The 17,910-nt window shown below is 36.3% G+C and overlaps 7 protein-coding genes across 7 annotated transcripts; 2 read left to right on the plus strand and 5 right to left on the minus strand. All coding sequences in view use genetic code 12, as the record gives it.

Annotated features, from left to right (window-relative positions):
- Nucleotides 1-502: 502 nt before the first annotated feature.
- On the plus strand, nucleotides 503-1,798 carry KGF56_001502 (metal cation transporter; the record flags this gene model as incomplete). The annotated part of the gene is made up of 1 exon (XM_049322632.1): nucleotides 503-1,798. The coding sequence occupies one exon, from the start codon at nucleotides 503-505 to the stop codon at nucleotides 1,796-1,798; it is 1,296 nt and encodes a 431-aa protein (XP_049181229.1).
- A 778-nt stretch (nucleotides 1,799-2,576) lies between these two features.
- Nucleotides 2,577-3,428, plus strand: PGA30 (Pga30p; the record flags this gene model as incomplete). Its single annotated transcript, XM_049322633.1, has 1 exon — nucleotides 2,577-3,428. The coding sequence occupies one exon, from the start codon at nucleotides 2,577-2,579 to the stop codon at nucleotides 3,426-3,428; it is 852 nt and encodes a 283-aa protein (XP_049181230.1).
- A 439-nt stretch (nucleotides 3,429-3,867) lies between these two features.
- KGF56_001504 (uncharacterized protein) lies at nucleotides 3,868-4,872 on the minus strand (the record flags this gene model as incomplete). Its single annotated transcript, XM_049322634.1, has 1 exon — nucleotides 3,868-4,872. The coding sequence occupies one exon, from the start codon at nucleotides 4,870-4,872 to the stop codon at nucleotides 3,868-3,870; it is 1,005 nt and encodes a 334-aa protein (XP_049181231.1).
- A 779-nt stretch (nucleotides 4,873-5,651) lies between these two features.
- On the minus strand, nucleotides 5,652-7,316 carry JEN2 (Jen2p; the record flags this gene model as incomplete). The annotated part of the gene is made up of 1 exon (XM_049322635.1): nucleotides 5,652-7,316. The coding sequence occupies one exon, from the start codon at nucleotides 7,314-7,316 to the stop codon at nucleotides 5,652-5,654; it is 1,665 nt and encodes a 554-aa protein (XP_049181232.1).
- A 1,955-nt stretch (nucleotides 7,317-9,271) lies between these two features.
- KGF56_001506 (uncharacterized protein) lies at nucleotides 9,272-11,902 on the minus strand (the record flags this gene model as incomplete). The annotated part of the gene is made up of 1 exon (XM_049322636.1): nucleotides 9,272-11,902. The coding sequence occupies one exon, from the start codon at nucleotides 11,900-11,902 to the stop codon at nucleotides 9,272-9,274; it is 2,631 nt and encodes an 876-aa protein (XP_049181233.1).
- A 2,880-nt stretch (nucleotides 11,903-14,782) lies between these two features.
- On the minus strand, nucleotides 14,783-16,180 carry MET4 (Met4p; the record flags this gene model as incomplete). Its single annotated transcript, XM_049322637.1, has 1 exon — nucleotides 14,783-16,180. The coding sequence occupies one exon, from the start codon at nucleotides 16,178-16,180 to the stop codon at nucleotides 14,783-14,785; it is 1,398 nt and encodes a 465-aa protein (XP_049181234.1).
- A 1,435-nt stretch (nucleotides 16,181-17,615) lies between these two features.
- Nucleotides 17,616-17,894, minus strand: KGF56_001508 (uncharacterized protein; the record flags this gene model as incomplete). The annotated part of the gene is made up of 1 exon (XM_049322638.1): nucleotides 17,616-17,894. One exon carries the CDS (start codon nucleotides 17,892-17,894, stop codon nucleotides 17,616-17,618), a length of 279 nt encoding a protein of 92 aa, XP_049181235.1.
- Nucleotides 17,895-17,910: the final 16 nt, after the last annotated feature.

Consider the following 17,910-nt stretch of genomic DNA (forward strand, 5'->3'; position numbering starts at 1 on the left):
GTATCCAATTATTTTCCTATCTCATGACCTTATAACAAGCGGACAAAAAAATACGAATCCGACTAATTGGCTACTGGATATTGCTTCAACGGGGCTAAGCACATCGCTTTCGTTGTTTGTCATACATATAGCACTGATCTTCAAAGTTATACCGAGACTACTGCTTAATGGAAAAGAAGGGCCTGGAAAAAGTGTTTTGAAAATATGGTTTGGTATATTCTGTTTGTACGGTTCGACAAAGCTTCTAGATTTTCAAATCGACTTGATTTGTCTTGGGCTCTTGATGAATGTGAGGAATTTGTATACACCCGGTATATTGGTTATGAATTTAATGGCATCCACATCATATGTCAGAATTATACTAGGATTCATTTCCATCATTACTTCCCTATACCTTCTCACTAGAGCAAACTACAATCTAGAACAAAATAGACGCTCAATAATGGTGAATGGTTTCGCTTGTTTAATATTTTTGACATTATTTCAAAGTTTCAGTTTTGAAATGGTGGGAGCTAACATAGTAACTTTTGCAATTGGACTTGTTACTCTTCAAGAACTACCCAAGTCTAAAAACCACCTTATTGGGTGTTTTATCTCGATTGCTGTAATAAACGCTTTACTAAAATACGTTGTTTTGAAAGAGTTGAATAAATGGACAATAATTCACCTTCTTATGGCGCTTTTAATTATTCCGGGATTTGAAAACAAGGGGGGACTTTACAATGTATACAATTCCTCCAGAACTAAATCAACGCCACCACCACCATCATCATCATCATCATCATCATCATCTATAATATCTGAAGTGATAAAATATCCAGACACGAAAGCAATTTTCAATTTCTTACTTCTCAATGCAAGTTTTATGGTGATTCAATTCTTGTACTCATTCAGATCTAAATCTTTAGGTCTATTATCTGATTCGTTGCATATGTTTTTGGATTGTTTATCACTAGCCTTGGGATTAATAGCAGGAGTGGTTTCAAAATATAAAGTTGACCCTGATGGGAAATATCCCTTTGGTTGGCAAAACCTTGAGATACTAGCAGGTTTCACAAATGGCACACTATTGATAGGGATCAGTGGCTCTATATTATTTGAAGCTATTGGCAGATTAGTCAATCCCGTAGAGTTGCAAAGGACAAGCGAGTTGATTGTTGTTTCTTCATTGGGATTGTTGGTGAACTTGGTGGGTATATTTGCCTTTGATCATGGACACTCTCATGATCATGATCATTCTCATAGCCATCATCATTCTCACAGTCATCATCATTCTCATAGTCATGGCCATTCACATTCTAACAATAACAACGAGAAGGAGAACGAGGATGACATCAACGACAATATGAGAGGAATATTCTTACACATACTAGCTGACGCGCTTGGGTCGGTTGGAGTCGTTGTTTCAACTATACTCACAAAGATGTTCCACTGGCAAGGTTTTGATCCTTTAGCATCAGTTATCATTGCAATAATGATATTTTCGTCTGCCATCCCCTTGGTCAAATCAACCGCCTCCACTTTATTATTATCCATCTCCAAGAAACAAGAGTCAATGTTGAGAAGCACGCTACATGAAATTCCTACAATAAAAGGAGTCAAGTCATTCACAACACCTAGATTCTGGCCAAGTCATAAAAGGGGGAAACTATGTGGTTACGTGCACATCCAGGTATACCGAGGTGAAAACACCTCGTTCATCAAAAGAGAAGTCGAAAAACTATTTGAGGATCATCAGTTTGACGACGTAATGGTACAGGTTGAAAATGATTTTGATAGTTGTTGGTGTAGAAAGTAGAAAGAAATTACATTTGTGCGGCTTTCCAATTTTTTTTTTTTTTTTTTTTTTTTGTAATTGGGTACAAAACACAAATTGCAAAAAAAAGAGTTGAGAATGTTACGAGATCCAGCAACCCCATAAAAAAGATTCCGTTCAAGAAGCAACAAAACCCAAGTGAAGAAGAGTTCAGAGAAAGGTACTGTAGCCGTAGCTTGAAGCGAATAAGTGCTGTATTATAGAAAACAAATGTGCAAACAAGGAGTGTGTGAGAGAAGAGAGAGAAAGATACACAATTATACACGGCCTAACCAAATTGCCTCTTAAACGGAACTACTATTGAAATAATAGTATCAGCTAAAAAGGAGTCCAAATTATTTTTAACTTTTAACCGTCGCATAATATCAAACTATTGTTTGGTATGGCTTTTCCTTCTCACGTATTTTTTATTTTTTTTTAAATTTGATAGAGCAAGGAAGAACCAAAAAGAGAAAGGAGAAATGGTTTAACAAGATATTATTACAGCAAAAAATAAAACAAAAACAAATGTAAAAATAAACTAAGTGACCTTTGGTGAAAACCACCTGGTTATAAAATTTCGTAAAAATAAAAAAAAAGCTTTTCCTAATGCAAATCGTCTCTATAAGTAGAGAGTCAAATCTCTCGAAAGATTTCAGTTTTCCTTTTATTTTATTCTTCTCTTTTCATTAAAAGATATACAATCATCACTTATTGATACAAAACCCACCAACAGGTCATTCGCTTTATCAATAACACAATTGAATTTTTTTCTAATACAATGAGAGTCACTACATTTGCATCAGTCTTATCCTTATCTGCTTCTGCCTTGGCTGCAGTAAGACCAGTTCAATTATTTGCTTCTTCAGACAATGAAGAAGTTAACGGAAAGGGATTATACTCAACCCACGAAGGTGCAGGTGTGAACTATTTCTTCTTGGGTTCTGCTCAAACTTTACAATACAATGATGAATCAAGAGTCTTGTATATTGAATTGTCTACCCAACCACCAGCAAGCCAATACTTGGCTTTCGAAGGTGATGTATTGGCTTTAACTGTTGCATCCGAACCATTACCAGTTGATATTGGTGAAGATGGATCAGTTGTTTTCCCAGGATCAGATGCTCTTGCTGCCGCCAAGAACATTAACGACCCATACAGATACTCTGAATCAGTTTTCGCTGTTGTCAAAGCTTCAGTTGAAGGTTCCACCCCATTGACCCTTAAAGCTGTCTTCACTGATGTTGATGAAGAAGTAGAACCATCTTCTACTACCGAAGAAGCTGTTGCTGAAGAAACTTCTTCATTTGCTTACATCAACGAAACCGTCACCATTTACACTACTTACTGCCCAGAACCAACCACTTTGACTGTAACTGTTTGTGATACTGTTTGTGAAGAGTCAGAAATTACTGTTTCAGAACCTGGTTACGTTACCCTTACAAACGCTGGAACCGAAGCTGAAGCCACTACTGCTGCTCCAACTGAAGCATCATCTGCTGAAGAAGAATCACCAGCTACTGCTGCTCCAGAAGAATCATCTGTTCAATCCGTTTTCGAAGGTTCTGCTTCCAACTTGGGCGCTGGTTCAGTCTTGGCTGTTGCCGCTGTCGCCTTCGGTTTAGTCTTTTAAAGATAATACATCCCTGAAACCTACTTTAACCATTTACATGGGCCAATAATTTTGGTGATTAATTCTTTTTTTTCTCATGGTTAAAATTTTTTTTGCAGTAATTTATTTACAAACATTGATTTAATAATTAAAAAATTTCGTTATTGAAGAATTGAAAGGGTTTTTTAATAAGCACTTATCCCTTTTCTTTGTTTCACTAAAGTGGTCTAGGAGAAAATATTTACTTTATATAGCAAAATTTCAATACACATATATACATATATATACATTCTACATAATATATCTAAAGGGTTGTAGTTTTCTAATACGATCTTGATTAGAAAAGGAATTTTGAATTTTCATTCATAGTGGGTTTTGAGAGTCACGTGGCATACGTTCTAAAAATAGACATTCAATTTAATCAAATATTCTATACGTATATACTTGCAAGTAGATCAAGTCAATCCCTCTCATTCCATAAAAGCCTTCCAAGATAACTTATTGAAGAAGATGTACTCAAACTCAGATTATCACCTGTTGAATTATATAGAGTATCATTCATGCCCATTGGATCATTTAATGTATATGGTGGTGGTGGGTCCAAATTAATTTCTCCATTGTTACTAGTAAGCCAAATAGGGTCACTACCAATCGTGTTTGTATTATTGTCAACTCTGTCTTGAGGTAGTGTTTCGTTAGTTTGTATCAGGGAAACGCTTCTCGAGCGTAACGTGGCCGGAGTTGAAGCTCTTGTTTGTGGCGTGTTAGACCCAGATTGTCGAAGGATAGATGAAGCTGAAGTCGAGGAGTTATTCCTCATTGGTCGAACTCGAAATACACTAGGCAGAAGCTGTTGACTTCCTCTACTATTCGTGACATCCAGGGACGATCTTGCTCTAGCTTTTAAAGTTTTCAAGTATGTTATTCCAACTGCTTTCGATAGCGATGATGATGATGAAAAGACTAACGAACTTGATGACGTTGCTGCTTCTCTTGGATCCATTACTGACGACGATGGCGACCTCTTGCGCCGCGCGTTAATCCGTGTTATCACTTTTGAAATTTTTGAATTAAATTTGTTGGAAGCTTGCTGCCGCAAGGAAGTTAGGGAAGGGGAGGGGGCACTACTACTAGCACTTGTGTCTGGTGTAATAACTGGTGAACTCGGTTTTGGGCTCCCCGTATTATTTGATACTCCAATTATTGGATTAGTTGTATGTTGACTACTTGTAATTGCATTCACGCTCTGATTCAGACTTTGATTCTGTACCGATGAGACTTCGTCCACGCAAGCGATTACATTGGATTGTTTCTGTCGATTATATTTTGTACTTTGAATAGCATTAGCTATATGGAACACCGTATATACACAAAATATCCCACAAAGAACACTAACTGTGATTTGTAAAATCTCGTTTGTAACAGTAAGTATACTGGTTTTGAACACACTTAAAATCAGGGACATTTGGTTGTAAATATCACACGTTACACTGACTGGAAGTGATGTGGTATGTATATAAGAATAATCTCTTGTAACAAAAATTTGCAGTTTCATAACTTCCTTTTTTTTTCCTCTTCTTTTTGCGAGAGGTGAAAAAATTATGGTATACATAGACTAAGACAAGTTATAGGGGGGGGGGGGGGGGGGGGGGGTGTCGAAGAAGAGTCGAGAAAGAATAATAGAGCATGCGACAAAATAGGTAAACAGCCCCCTGTGCCCCCCTTCCCCCCTATTTTCCAGAGTCCCATTATTCTTCCAATTACAACCGAATCCACTGGATGTATCAGTTACCACATGTAATCTGGTAAAGAAGAATAGTTATTACTCTATATATCAAGAGTAGGAATTTACTTTGAAATCTCTTCATCCTTGCTAATAGGAAGAATAGTTTCCGCTTTTGATTTTATAGACATAAACATGTATTGAGTTCTATTTAACAAAGTTGATAAAGCACACACTGTACTATATTGTTGTTAGTACAACCATAATACTCAGCATAAATGTTCTAGTTGTAACTGATCAATACGAAATATACACACATGTGTTAGCTTATATACAAACTGCTCGCTTTCTTTAGCTGAGATAAGAAAGCCCACTTTTGTGCAAGGAAAAAAAAAAAGGGGAATTATTGAAAAAAAAAAAATGTTGCTAAGAGGCTCAAAAGCACAACCCCCTTATTTATATCCTTATTCTATGGTTTTTCTTTTAATATTTTTTTTGCATCTTTTTTTCTTTCACTCCCTTTATTCAACTTCTGGTTTATTGAAATTGGAGGGGGTGCCGATATTCTCTTCACGTAGGCTATCTAAATCAGAGTCAGAGACATTCTCCCGATGTTCAAATTCCGGTTTTTTGTTAGCAGAAATGCCGCTCTTCTCCTCATGCGTCTTATTCAAATCATCCTCTTCCATATCCTCCTCATCTTCAACATCAAATATACTAAACTCATCGTCTCTATTAGCTTCCAAATCGGCACCTCTATTCTCCGGTCCTAATATATTGACAATCATCAAATAAGCAATAATAGCCCCTATAAATATAGCCATTGTCTTTCCAAAATCATCCAAGCTTTCGTTTATGGTTGCTTCAATTGTCGAACTTGCTGAACTTACTAAATTACCCAACTGATAAGCTGTTCCAGTTACAAATGATTTGAAATGAGGTGGCGATAATTCTGATAAATGGATTGGAACAACTGCCCATGAACCTTGTATACCAAATTGCATAAAGAATGCAGTAACCCACATTGGTTTAAAGGCCCAAGGATAGATAAAGGCCGCGGCAAACACATTGCCCAACAAGATGGCTGTTCTTCTACCGATAAATGTGGAAAGATGCGAAATCACTGTACCACCAGCAATTGCACCCAAATTTGCACAAACATTAACCACAGTGGTCTTATCATTACCAAAATGGTACTGCGATGTCAACATTGTAGGATACATATCCTGAGACCCATGCGACGAGAAATTGAATCCCGACATCAACAATACCAAATAGATGATATTCAACCAATAAACCCTTATGGCCTTTTTAGCTTGACTTTTAAACTCAGCAAGTTCGGATTTTTTGGCTTTGGCACCTTTTTGGAATATTGCCTTTTGTCGTTGGAAATTATCAGTTTCAGGATTGAATAGCCTCCAAACGACAAATATAACAGAAACACCCGCGGAGAAGAAAAACATATTTTGCCAAACCCTGTCAGTTTCCTCAAATGCTCTTTGGAAACAGACTGCTAGCAAGTACCCCAAAGCATAACCTTCTTGGTATATCCCCGAAAGGACACCTCTTGCCTTTATAGGAGCATCGCCCAATGCTTCTGCAGCACAAATCCCAAATATACCTCCCATTGCAATACCAAAAACAGCTCTCACGGCAAGAAATTGGGTGTAAGTTGTAACAAACCCCGTACCAATTTGAATCGCTATAAGACAAGACATGTTTATAATAAAGGGCCATTTTCTTCCAAAAGTATCACCCAAAAATCCAAAAATCAAAGCGCCAACAGTACGAAACATCAAAACTAAAGTTATACCCCAAGTGATATCTTTAGTTGATCTATTAAATGATTTAGCCAAATTGCCAACATTCAAACTAGTTAAAAAGAAATCAAAAGCATCCATCGTCCAACCCCCATATGCCATAAAGAAAAAGTTCCATTGATGTAAATTCATCTCTTTTAATGGGTAGAATGGATTAAGGACTTCTTTCCATGAATAGCTACTCAATTCATCCCAACCTACCCACAATGAAGTTATTCTTGTATAGAGGTATTTTTTAATCGATTTCGAGTCAAATTTTGGTGGACGTACAATATGCGCATTGTGATCTTCTGCAACTTCTGATGGTATTGAGCTAACTGATCGGTTGTCATCAACTACTTTTGTAGCTGATGGTGAAGAAATCATTATAGCTCTGGTTATTTGAACTTTTTCAAAAAAAAATAAAGAGAAGGATGATTATATTGAAAGTGTTTGCATGTTATATATAAACACATATGTATATTGAAGATTGAGTAATACATCCAATTCGTGTTTTTTAAGGAAAGTAAGGTTATCCAGAAGTTGTCTTTTCAGTAATGCATACATGTACATCTCTTTTAATTTCTATTTTCACCACTGCAAGTGCCTCTAATGATGCACCAATGAGTAATGAAAAAAAGAGGACAAACTCAAGGAAAGAGTATATTGATTTAGAAGAAGAAGAAGAGGAGAAGGAGAAGGAGAAGGAGGAGAAGGAGGAGAAGGAGGAGAAGGAGAAGGAGGAGCAGGAGGAGGTAGTGGTTGTGGTGGAAACAAACAATTTACTATTACAATTCTTCACAAAAGCAAACACCCAAAGAAGTAAAACTTCAAACCATTGCATTTACAAAACATTGACTCCCTCATACTGAAACAGGTTGTTATCTGCAGATAAAAGTGTTAGAACACATACAAATCTAATGTTTCTCTTTTCTCACACCAGAAAGGCTTTTTCTTTCTTTTTATTGATATAAAAATTGGCGAATTGATTAGCCGATCTTAGCCGCGGTTCCTCAACACATATAGTAGAAGAAAAAAAAAAAAGAAAAATGATAATACTTTTTTTGACATATTTATGGTGCGATGAGTACCCTTTTAAAAGCTAGCAACAGAGGTATAGTAGAAAAAGTACTTGGATATAATTCCAGTTATAGAGTGATAGCCGAAGCTGTTGGTTTTAGAGACGAAAAAGACCCTTCTTACTATTTTGCTTAAAGATAAAGTGTACCAATTTTTAATAAATAAAAAAAGTAAAAGAATATTTCGGAGTAGATGTCAAATAAAACATAATCATCCACAAAAAGACAAACCGATCCTTTTTCAAAAGGATTCGATTTTCAGCCCAACTTTTCTCTCTGTGTTTTTACTAATTACCCCACATTTCTCATGAATCTCAAAACTCTCCTGCACCAATACATTTTAATCTTTTTTCCCTCCCTTTTGTAACGCATTAAAGCTCTCAATCAATTTTGATGTTTGGTTATGAGCATTAAGGGCATTGCGATATCTAGGGCGAAAAAAAAAAACATTGAACAATAAGAAATTAATACCTTGAAAAGGCGAAATACATGCTATAATGCCCGTTGTTTGATGGATATAAGCGATAGCAACCTGAAATTTCTTACTTGGTTTTCTAATCTTTCTTTTTACCTAGCTACGTCTTGAATGGCTAAGACTTTGACTCTCTAAATCGTACGATAGATTATTGAGGGTGAAAGTTTTATTTTTTATTTTATTTTATTTTATTTTCTTTTTAATGGCCGCAAAAAAGAAGAAGACCCTTTTTTTTAATTACTGGCGCTTTCATGAGTTAAGAATCCTTTGTCTGTTACCACTTAATAAGATATCAAGGGATCATTACCCGTCCCCCCTCCCTCCCCCACTAATTTTATTTGATTCGATACAAACCAGACAACAATTTAGGCAATTAACAAATAGTCCAATTTTGAAAGCTTCCATTACTAGTCCATGCAAAATGCCAAAGATAGTTTTACCAGCAATCTAATTCATTTGCGTTTTAAGAGATTGTGATTATTCCTTTTGCAGCAATTGCTACTACATTTTGAGGAGAAGTGAAAAACCTCCTTTCTTCATAGAGAAGGAAAGAAAAAAAAATCAATCCGTATAATTAATACATATAATTAGAATAATAAACACACACACACTGAAAACATTCTGTCTTTTTAATTGAAACAAAAAAATCCAAATGTCACTGACTTCTCTCTACCACAATACAAGTTAACTCCCCCCCCCTATCTTTCATCGTCTTTTACCGCCTCCCTCCTAAAAAAAATACAAAAACAAAAAAAGTCCACTATTCCTCATAATATCACTGTCACTTGTTAACCCCTTCTATGTCTATACCTCATTATTCGTTTGAACAAATCCTCTACATCCAATTCAATCTCACTTATAAACTCATCTAAAATCAGTTTATCTCTTATATATCGATCACAATCGTTGGCAATAGTATAAATGTCGACTTGACATTCATTGGCCATTCTTTCAACAAAGGCTACTATAGATTTCCTTTCAATATAAGTATTGTGATCAATTTCATCACGAATCCAATTCTCACCATATTGTTTTACTCGTTGTGCTATTGGATATCCTACTTTATACCATTCTTCAACTATTTCGTAAACGGTATATATATCATGATTTAAATCATATATAGGTACACCGAGTTCAGAAAATTGTTGTTGACGAGTAGGTGGAGGTCCATTCAATTCAATCTCGAATCGATCTAGTGAGCTATTTATACGTTGCGATAAACTGGATGCAAATGCAGGATATGCGGAAATTGTCTTTTGTATGTCATCACGTAATAATGCAAAAGATCTACGGATCTCTTCAATATTTTTTTTGGTGATTCTTTTAGTATATACTGGCTGTTGCTCTGTTTGATTGTGTTGTTGTTGGTAATGGTTCTGTTGGTGTTGGGTACCAGAAGCATGCTGTGGTTGCGAGGGAAAGGTTTGTGGATGCTGATTATATGGCACCGGCTGTTGTTGATTCTGTTTTGCAGACAAAGCAACAATTGCGTCTGTACCTGTACCTTGAGTTGAACCAGAACCACTGGTGCCTGGTTCAAATTGATTAGATGAATCTAGGAGAATAGGAGAATCCCCAGATGCCGCTCTAGGAGCAGCACCTGCAGCAGTAGCAGCAGCAGTAGCACCACCACCACCATCATCATCATCACCATCATCATTATCATCATCATCACCATCACCATCACCATCACCACCACTCCCCGTATTGTCTTTTTGACCCGGTTTGGGCACCCCTGATAATTGCTGAGCTTTATATATCTTCTTCACCATTCTTCTCTTTTTCTTCGAATTTGACTCATTAGAAGACAAATCATCAATCGAAGATGACGAAGACAGTGTATCCTTGCCAATCTCCTTATAAACTAAATACTCTAATGCAATATGTCTATTAGGTATTTCTTTATTTTCCAAATGGTAAACCAAGAAATTAATTTCTTGCAACTTGCTAAACGCAGGGTCCATTTTTCTCAATCTAATAACCGGTTTAGTTGATGAACTATTTGCAAATTGTTCTTGGTAAAATTCCTTCATTAATTCACCCGTAACAAAAAAATTGTCCAATTTCTTCTTGCAACAAAATCGAATAAAATGCTTGAATGTGGTAATATATCTTTTCCTAGTCTCAAACCCCAACGATAATAGTCTTTGTCTTGCCTCAGGATTGGCTAATATCTCGTCATCAAATTTTTTAAACATCTTAATCACATCTTCTGTATCTTGGGACATGATTCTCTTGTTGATCTTAATATTGTCTCTATCGACACGATATCTTCTTTTAGTTTTTTTGTCCTCTGGACCTCCAGTATCATCTTCCTCATCAAACGTCAAGGGAATATCTTGAGCATCAATTTTTTGTGATATTATAGAAGTGATGGGGATGCGTCCTGCAGGTGAGCTACTGCCTGCCGAACGTGCTTGTCCCACGGACGGAGTTGAAGACATTTGTTGCGGGACCATTTGGTGATGATGATGCTGCTGCTGTTGATGCTGCTGCTGCTGGTAAAGTTGCTGGTGCTGCTGCTGGTAAAGTTGCTGGTGCTGCTGCTGCTGCTGTTGATAGTGAAGCTGCTGCTGTTGTTGTTGATGTTGAATATGTGTTGGATGAGCTTGCTGAAGATGCTGTTGGTGCGTTGGTCGCTGTTGTGGTATTGGTTGCTGCTGCTGCTGCTGTTGTTGTTGTTGTTGCGATGGCTGTGGATAATTTGCCATACCTGGAGAAGTACTTCTTTCATAACTATTATTTCTTCGGGCACCAACTTGATGATGAGTAAACAAAGCCAATGGAGGAGGGGAATCATTAGTCAATAGATGGTTGATCTTATGTTTATTTACGGTATTGGATGAAGAACGAGTTGTCATATTTTGGATCGGTCCACCAGCACCAGCACCAGCAGCACCAGCAGCACCAGCGGCAGCTCCACCATCAATAGTATGACCAGATGTAGCGGCGGTAGTTGTATTTGTAGTAGCAGTTTGCTTTTTCTTACCTGACGACTGCTGTTTATTCGAGTCATTTTCTAAATTTTTTCTTTTACGCCCCCTAGTGTCAACTTTTTTTATTGGTTCAGGGGGTTGTGAAAATTTTGACGAGCCAACACCATCACCTGTATGATCTCCACTTTCAACACTTGTCCTTGAAGGATGAAGACGCGTAGACGATATACTGGTACTGCTAGTTGTATCAACTGTGCGATTTTTTTTCTTCCTGCCTCTTGTTTCCTTTTTAACTGATTTAGGTGGTTCTTCCAATCCATCTTGCTTATTGTTATTATTACTATTAGTAGTAGAAACTAAAGAATGTTCTCTTTCCATGGCTGCTCTTTGCTCGTGTATAGGAACAACCTTTTTTAATTCTCTCCCATTAGCACTTAGCTCAACCTCAACATGTTGAGTAGAAGACCTCCTTGTAGAAACCATGACCTGATCAACCGTGTCGTTGTGATTTGATAATATATATGTAAATGTATACAAAATCCAAATGGAAAATAAATCTTTGTATTTTGAAATGTTTTTTTTCCTTTGGTGGTTGTGCACTACTTCAATGAGGTATTCAAGAGAGAGCTTTTGTATAGACTACTAGAAGAAGTGTAGGTAGGAAGCGGGGGGTAGAGGGGAGGGAGCGAGGGAAAGTGAAAGAGTGGGTGAAAATGTATACAGGAAGAGTAGCTATGTAGGTTGTGAAAAGGTCATTCATAAAGAAAGGCTTGTTAAGAAAGTCATCTTCAATAGGGATGAGGGTGGGGGGGTTTTTTTTTTTTTTTTTTGCTACAGTTTTGCTTACCGGTTATGTTTTGAGATGAGAAAAGGGGTTGAATTAGGTCGTGTACATTTCTCAATTAAACTTTGTTTTGCCCTTTAAGACTGCCGCTCATTGAAAGATAGAATTTTCTTTTCTTTTTCTTTTTCTTTTTCTTTTTTTTCTTTTTTTTTTTTTTTTTTACCCCCTTCCTCCTTAACAGAAGTAAATCAAGAAAAGCAAAAGTATGGTGTATATATGATCGTTGTATCGATAAAGGGTCTTAAGTAAGGATGCAATTAAACCCGTGTGTTGTAATCGGTTATAGGAGCGGCTCTTACTCATTTGTATGTTAAGTTTTTTTATTTTATGAAAAAGAAGAAAAACTTTTGTTTCCTATCTTTGTACTCCAAATAAACCGCAATAGAAACAACGAAATCAGGACCAATATGGAACTGAGACAAATTCCAGCTTTGCTATAAAGGATAAAAAAAAAAAAATGGAATTTCACACTCATTTTGAAAGTTTAAACAAACAAATACATATGTGTGTTTAAAACCTTGCCTCTTTCTTCTCTTGAGCCCAGCCCCTTTACCGTTGTGTGTATACAATAACTTTAAAAAAAGATTAAACAATTTAAGCTATTCAAATAATAGTCAATTGGAAACATCTACTTTCTCCACTCAATTACGATAGATTGATGATTTATGATCGAGTGAGAGATTATTAACTATTTTTTTTTTTTTTCTCTTTCTTCACTTCACAACTTCATTAAGAATCATCATGGTCAATAAAAACAATCTCAACTATTCTCATCTTTAACCAAATCAGTTATTTTCACTCTCAAACGAGCCAATTATTATCTGAAATTAATGATAAGTATCTCTATTTTAATGTCTCCTTAGCCATATTTGTTATGATGTGTCTTAACTCTTTTCCTTATCTAGTCGTTTCCCGCCCCTTTAAAAAAAAAGGGCTCTTTCGATTTTGAACCCCCTTGTAAAGCGAGGACCAAAAAAAACAAAAAACAGGCGAGATGCAGAACTACCAGATTACTACCGGAATAATCCAAACCCGCATGTAAGACCTCCAAGAATGGACAAATATCATGTGGCCTGACGAGTGCACTGACAAGATGCACTAAAAAATAGCTTTTAATGAGCTATCAAACCCGTGTATTAAAAGAACTTTGTGTGGGGGAAGATGGGGGAGGAAAGAGAGAGAGAGAGAGGGAGAGAGAAGTAGGACATTTTTTAAATCACCCATATTTAATTGAACGACACTAAGGGGGGGAGCGAAGCGAGCTAGTGGAGCAGTATGTAGTATCAACGGCCACCAATATCCAATTCAGTCAGTTCAACCTAATTCAAGTACTGCCAATAATGCTATTCAAAGATGCACCTTGAATACCAATACTTTACAACAAATTCATTATCCACCACTTTTCTGTCCCAAAATGCTTTAAAAAAGAATCATAAAAGCATTCATTTTCACTTGTTTCTTTACAAAAAAAAAAAAAAAAACTACTTTAACTTTACATTTAAAATTACGCCTCTAATCCAACCCCCCCCCTTCCCCTTTGTAGTCAACCTAAACTTGGTGAAAACCCTATCAGCATGTGGTATCTAATAATGAAAAAACGAAAGAGAAAAGAGGATTAAAGAAAAGGGGAAGGGAGCTGCGGGTTAACTCTTAATCAGTTCATTTATACTCTATTTCTCTCTTTTTATCTTTCTATACCCTGCCACGAATTTCTCGTCGACTGTTGTTTAAACACACATCTTATTTTCAAGCAGCCCCCTTCAAATTTTTATGAGGTTTTTCTTCAAAGAAAATTAAAAAAAAACAAAAACAAACAAACAAACTCAAAACCTACCTCTTTTTGTTAAACATCAAAGTACTCCAACAATTGTAGCAAGGGCAGTGCCTGGCAACTGTAGCAGAGAATGTATTTGACTGTTTTAACCAAAGATCCATAAATTTTAAAAATCTAGCTTTGTCCTTAAACTCTGATATATATCCTCGGCTTGGTTCTTTTTTTCGACTTACAATTTCCACTAGTACTAGATAGAGTTGAATGTGTTTACAATCCTTTAAACACGAAAATTTGTTTTACCTTGTAACTCACGCGAAACATGCAGAGAAGTATTACCGCTCATCCATGCAGAGAAGTATTAACCTTCATCCACGCAGAGAAGTATTACCGCTCATCCATGCAGAGAAGTATTAACCTTCATCCACGCAGAGAAGTATTACCGCTCATCCATGCAGAGAAGTATTAACCTTCATCCACGCAGAGAAGTATTACCGCTCATCCATGCAGAGAAGTATTAACCTTCATCCACGCAGAGAAGTATTACCGCTCATCCATGCAGAGAAGTATTAACCTTCATCCATGCAGAGAAGTATTAACCTTCATCCATGCAGAAAAGTATTAACCTTCATCCACGCAGATTAGTACTCGGGAAAAATCTATAACATATCTCAATTATACCTATAAGAAATAAAATACAAAATACATAAGCACATGAATAATAGCTTGTTTAACTTCACTTTTACTTCTAAGTTAATCGTGCTTTCTCTCTCAATAGCTTTACCTCGTCATCACTCTTTTGGCTGCCTTTCTCAATAATCAAGTTTTTTAACAATTTATTCTCCATTTCAAGATTATTCAATTTCTCTTCCAAACTGTCAATAAGTACTTGTAATGAACTTATCTTACTCTCCATTTGCTGTTCTTTTAATTTTTTCTTGATTCGAAACCGGGCACTTGCCGCGGTATTCCTTCTCTTTTTATCTAGTTCCGCTGCTGCATCTGGTGAAGAGAGATTCGATGATGTGGATGCTATAGACGCGGTGCGTGGAGGAGGTAATGGCCTAATTTGGTTAATTGATTCCATTAGCGTTGTGTTGTTTTGAGACTGTTGAAGTTGGGACTCAAATTGCCATTGTTGAAAATGTTGGTGTAACGGTTGTTGGTGTTGTTGTTGGTGTTGTTGTTGGTGTTGTTGTTGGTGTTGTTGTTGTTGGTGGTGTTGTTGGTGTTGTTGTTGATGCTGTTGCTGTCGTACAGGGATTTCAGCAGGAGAAACAGAAACGTTGGGTGTGATTGAAATATGTGATGAGTACGCTTGTTGATGTTGCTGTTGATGAGAAGAATTGGAATTGACAAACGAGGAAGATGCGACTGTACTACCATGAGGTAGAAGGTTTTGTAAATCGGGGTCAACAACAAATCTAGCAGAAGATGAGTTATTGTCATTGTTATTATGCAGATGTAACAAATTCACTTGGTTCAGTTGACTCTGCAGTGTTTCCTGCGGTATTGGTTTACCCATACTCGACTGATGTTGAGCAACCAAAGCACTCAATAAATCAATTTGGTTTTTAGTCAATCCTGCACTAACCAAGGATGATTTTGCACCTGGAGGGACGGGGAATTTGGGCAAATCGGTGAGATTCAATATAGTTTGTTGATTTCCATCGTTAAACTGTTGTTCTTGTACTTCCTTCCCTCCATAAGGCCCGTTATTATTTTCTTGCTTTATAAATATATTGTTTTGATCGTCATTGTTTCCTACGATGGGAATATTTTCAAAAGCAGAAACAATGTCCCATTTCCCACTATTCGAATGGTGGTTGCTTCTTCTTTTATCAAGCAGGTTTTTTTCATCGTCATTATCATCATTATCATCATCATCACCGTTCCCCCCTCTTCTCTCATTGTCATTGTCATTGTCATCGTCTTTGTAAAAATAATTATTTGGTTTATCTTCATCGGGGAACACAAACGAATCATCAGCAAAAGCAGCAAGATCCAAACTTAACTGACCATCAACATCGATATTCGGCGTTGCATTAGAACTTTCTGTAGTATGTGAACTTCCTTGATTATTGATATAGTTGTCTATATAAACTAGTTGTTCTAGCAAAGCTGAAGAAGTGGTTTCCTCACTCATTGTCAACGAAATCAAGTGCACTGAAATTTACTGTGGATTCGTGAATGTGTATAATGTGGATTCGTGAATGTGTATAATGTGGATTCGTGAATGTGTATAATGTGGATTTGTGAATGTGGATTTGTGAATGTGGTGGTGGTCCAAAAGGATTGCTTTTTTTCTTTATGTGCCTCTTCCTTGTAGGAATATTATTATATCATGTAATATAGTTGTTGTGGCACAGGTAGTTGGTAATGGTGGTGGTTTACTTTTAGTAGTTACAACAGATCTCTACGTATATATATATATATATATATTAGACTTGCCGTGCCCTTCTCACAAAACAAGTACCAAATCAACAAGAAACGTTCCGAATCCACAGTTTCAAGCCGCTAATAAACAGTAGAGCAATCGCCTTATAAAACTGGCTTCATTTATTTTTTATTTTTTTTTTAGGCTTTTCGATTTTGCAATTCACAATTTGTGAGAAGCAGCAGCTAATCGCACGTGACCAAGCAGAACAAAAAGAATGCAAGATTGAGGCTTCATTTTCCGGAACCGGTAGCGCAAGAAAGATATGAACACCACGGGCGTTTGTTCTTTATTCTTTTTTCCCCTGTATATCTTTATATAGATTTGAGAAAGATTGTAGGAGATGAGATCAAAGTAAAGGAAGTTATCGAGTTGTGAAATTTGATGCAGTAGAAACTTCTATGCCTCTATATACGCTAATGAGAGATAATAGTGTAGTCATTAAATGTCTAGAACCCGTGTGTGTTTTTTATATATTTATTCTTAATCTTTAAAAGAGGTGCTTCTAGAGTCGTGTGTAAAGTAAGTTATTCAGGGGTAATTGCTTACATATCCAGAATAACTTACTCTAAGTTTAGTTGAAAATAGCAAACCTGATTGCATTAACTAATGTTTACTAGTTAGAAAACAACATGTTTAAAAACAACGTTAAAAACGTTTAACATTAACGCTTAAAGACAACTTCAAGGCAAGTTTAAAGACAACTTTAAGGCAAGTTTATAGACAACTTCAAGGCAAGTTTGTTTTGACATAATATATATATATACCTGATATATAGAATTGACACCTTGAATAACAAGATAATCTATAGTCTAGTAATTGACTCAAGCAAACCGTAAACGACAATGTTGTTCAAGTGGGAAAAAAAAAAAATCTAAAATGTGACACCAAAAATCAAAAAACCATACAATCTAAAATAATGAACTAAATACACCAAATGAACCATTGCTCCCCCACTTCCCTGTTCCTCGCTTTGTAAAAAAAAAAATAATAATATTAATAATCCTAGGTTGCAACCACTATACAGCCCATAACCCGTTTATCATGTCTCAAATAAACCACCCTTTTTGATCTATTTATTGCTTATAAATTTTTCTTAATAATATCAAAAAACTTTTCCTCTCTCTCATTTTTTTTTTTTTTTTCACGAGTGGTGAACTTGTCTTAAATTTTCATTAAATGTTTTTGATCGAACAGCCAAGGGGGATTGGTTAGTCACTTTCAATCTATATTCAGCAAATGTTTTGAAAGTGGCCCCATTAGAGGAATTGGCAGTTTGATGTGGTTTAACAGTAATTGGAGATACTGATGGACTAGCTGGTCTTACTGGTGAAACACCAGTTGAAGGTGCTACTACTGATTTATAGATTATATCTTTTTGGAAACTACGTTTTGAAACTTGTGAGAATGCCCTTTTAAACATGCTTGAACTCTGAGGA

The sequence above is a fragment of the Candida oxycetoniae genome (genome assembly GCF_023343755.2).
Source record: "Candida oxycetoniae strain CBS 10844 chromosome Unknown scaffold1, whole genome shotgun sequence".
NCBI lineage: Eukaryota > Fungi > Ascomycota > Pichiomycetes > Serinales > Debaryomycetaceae > Lodderomyces > Lodderomyces oxycetoniae.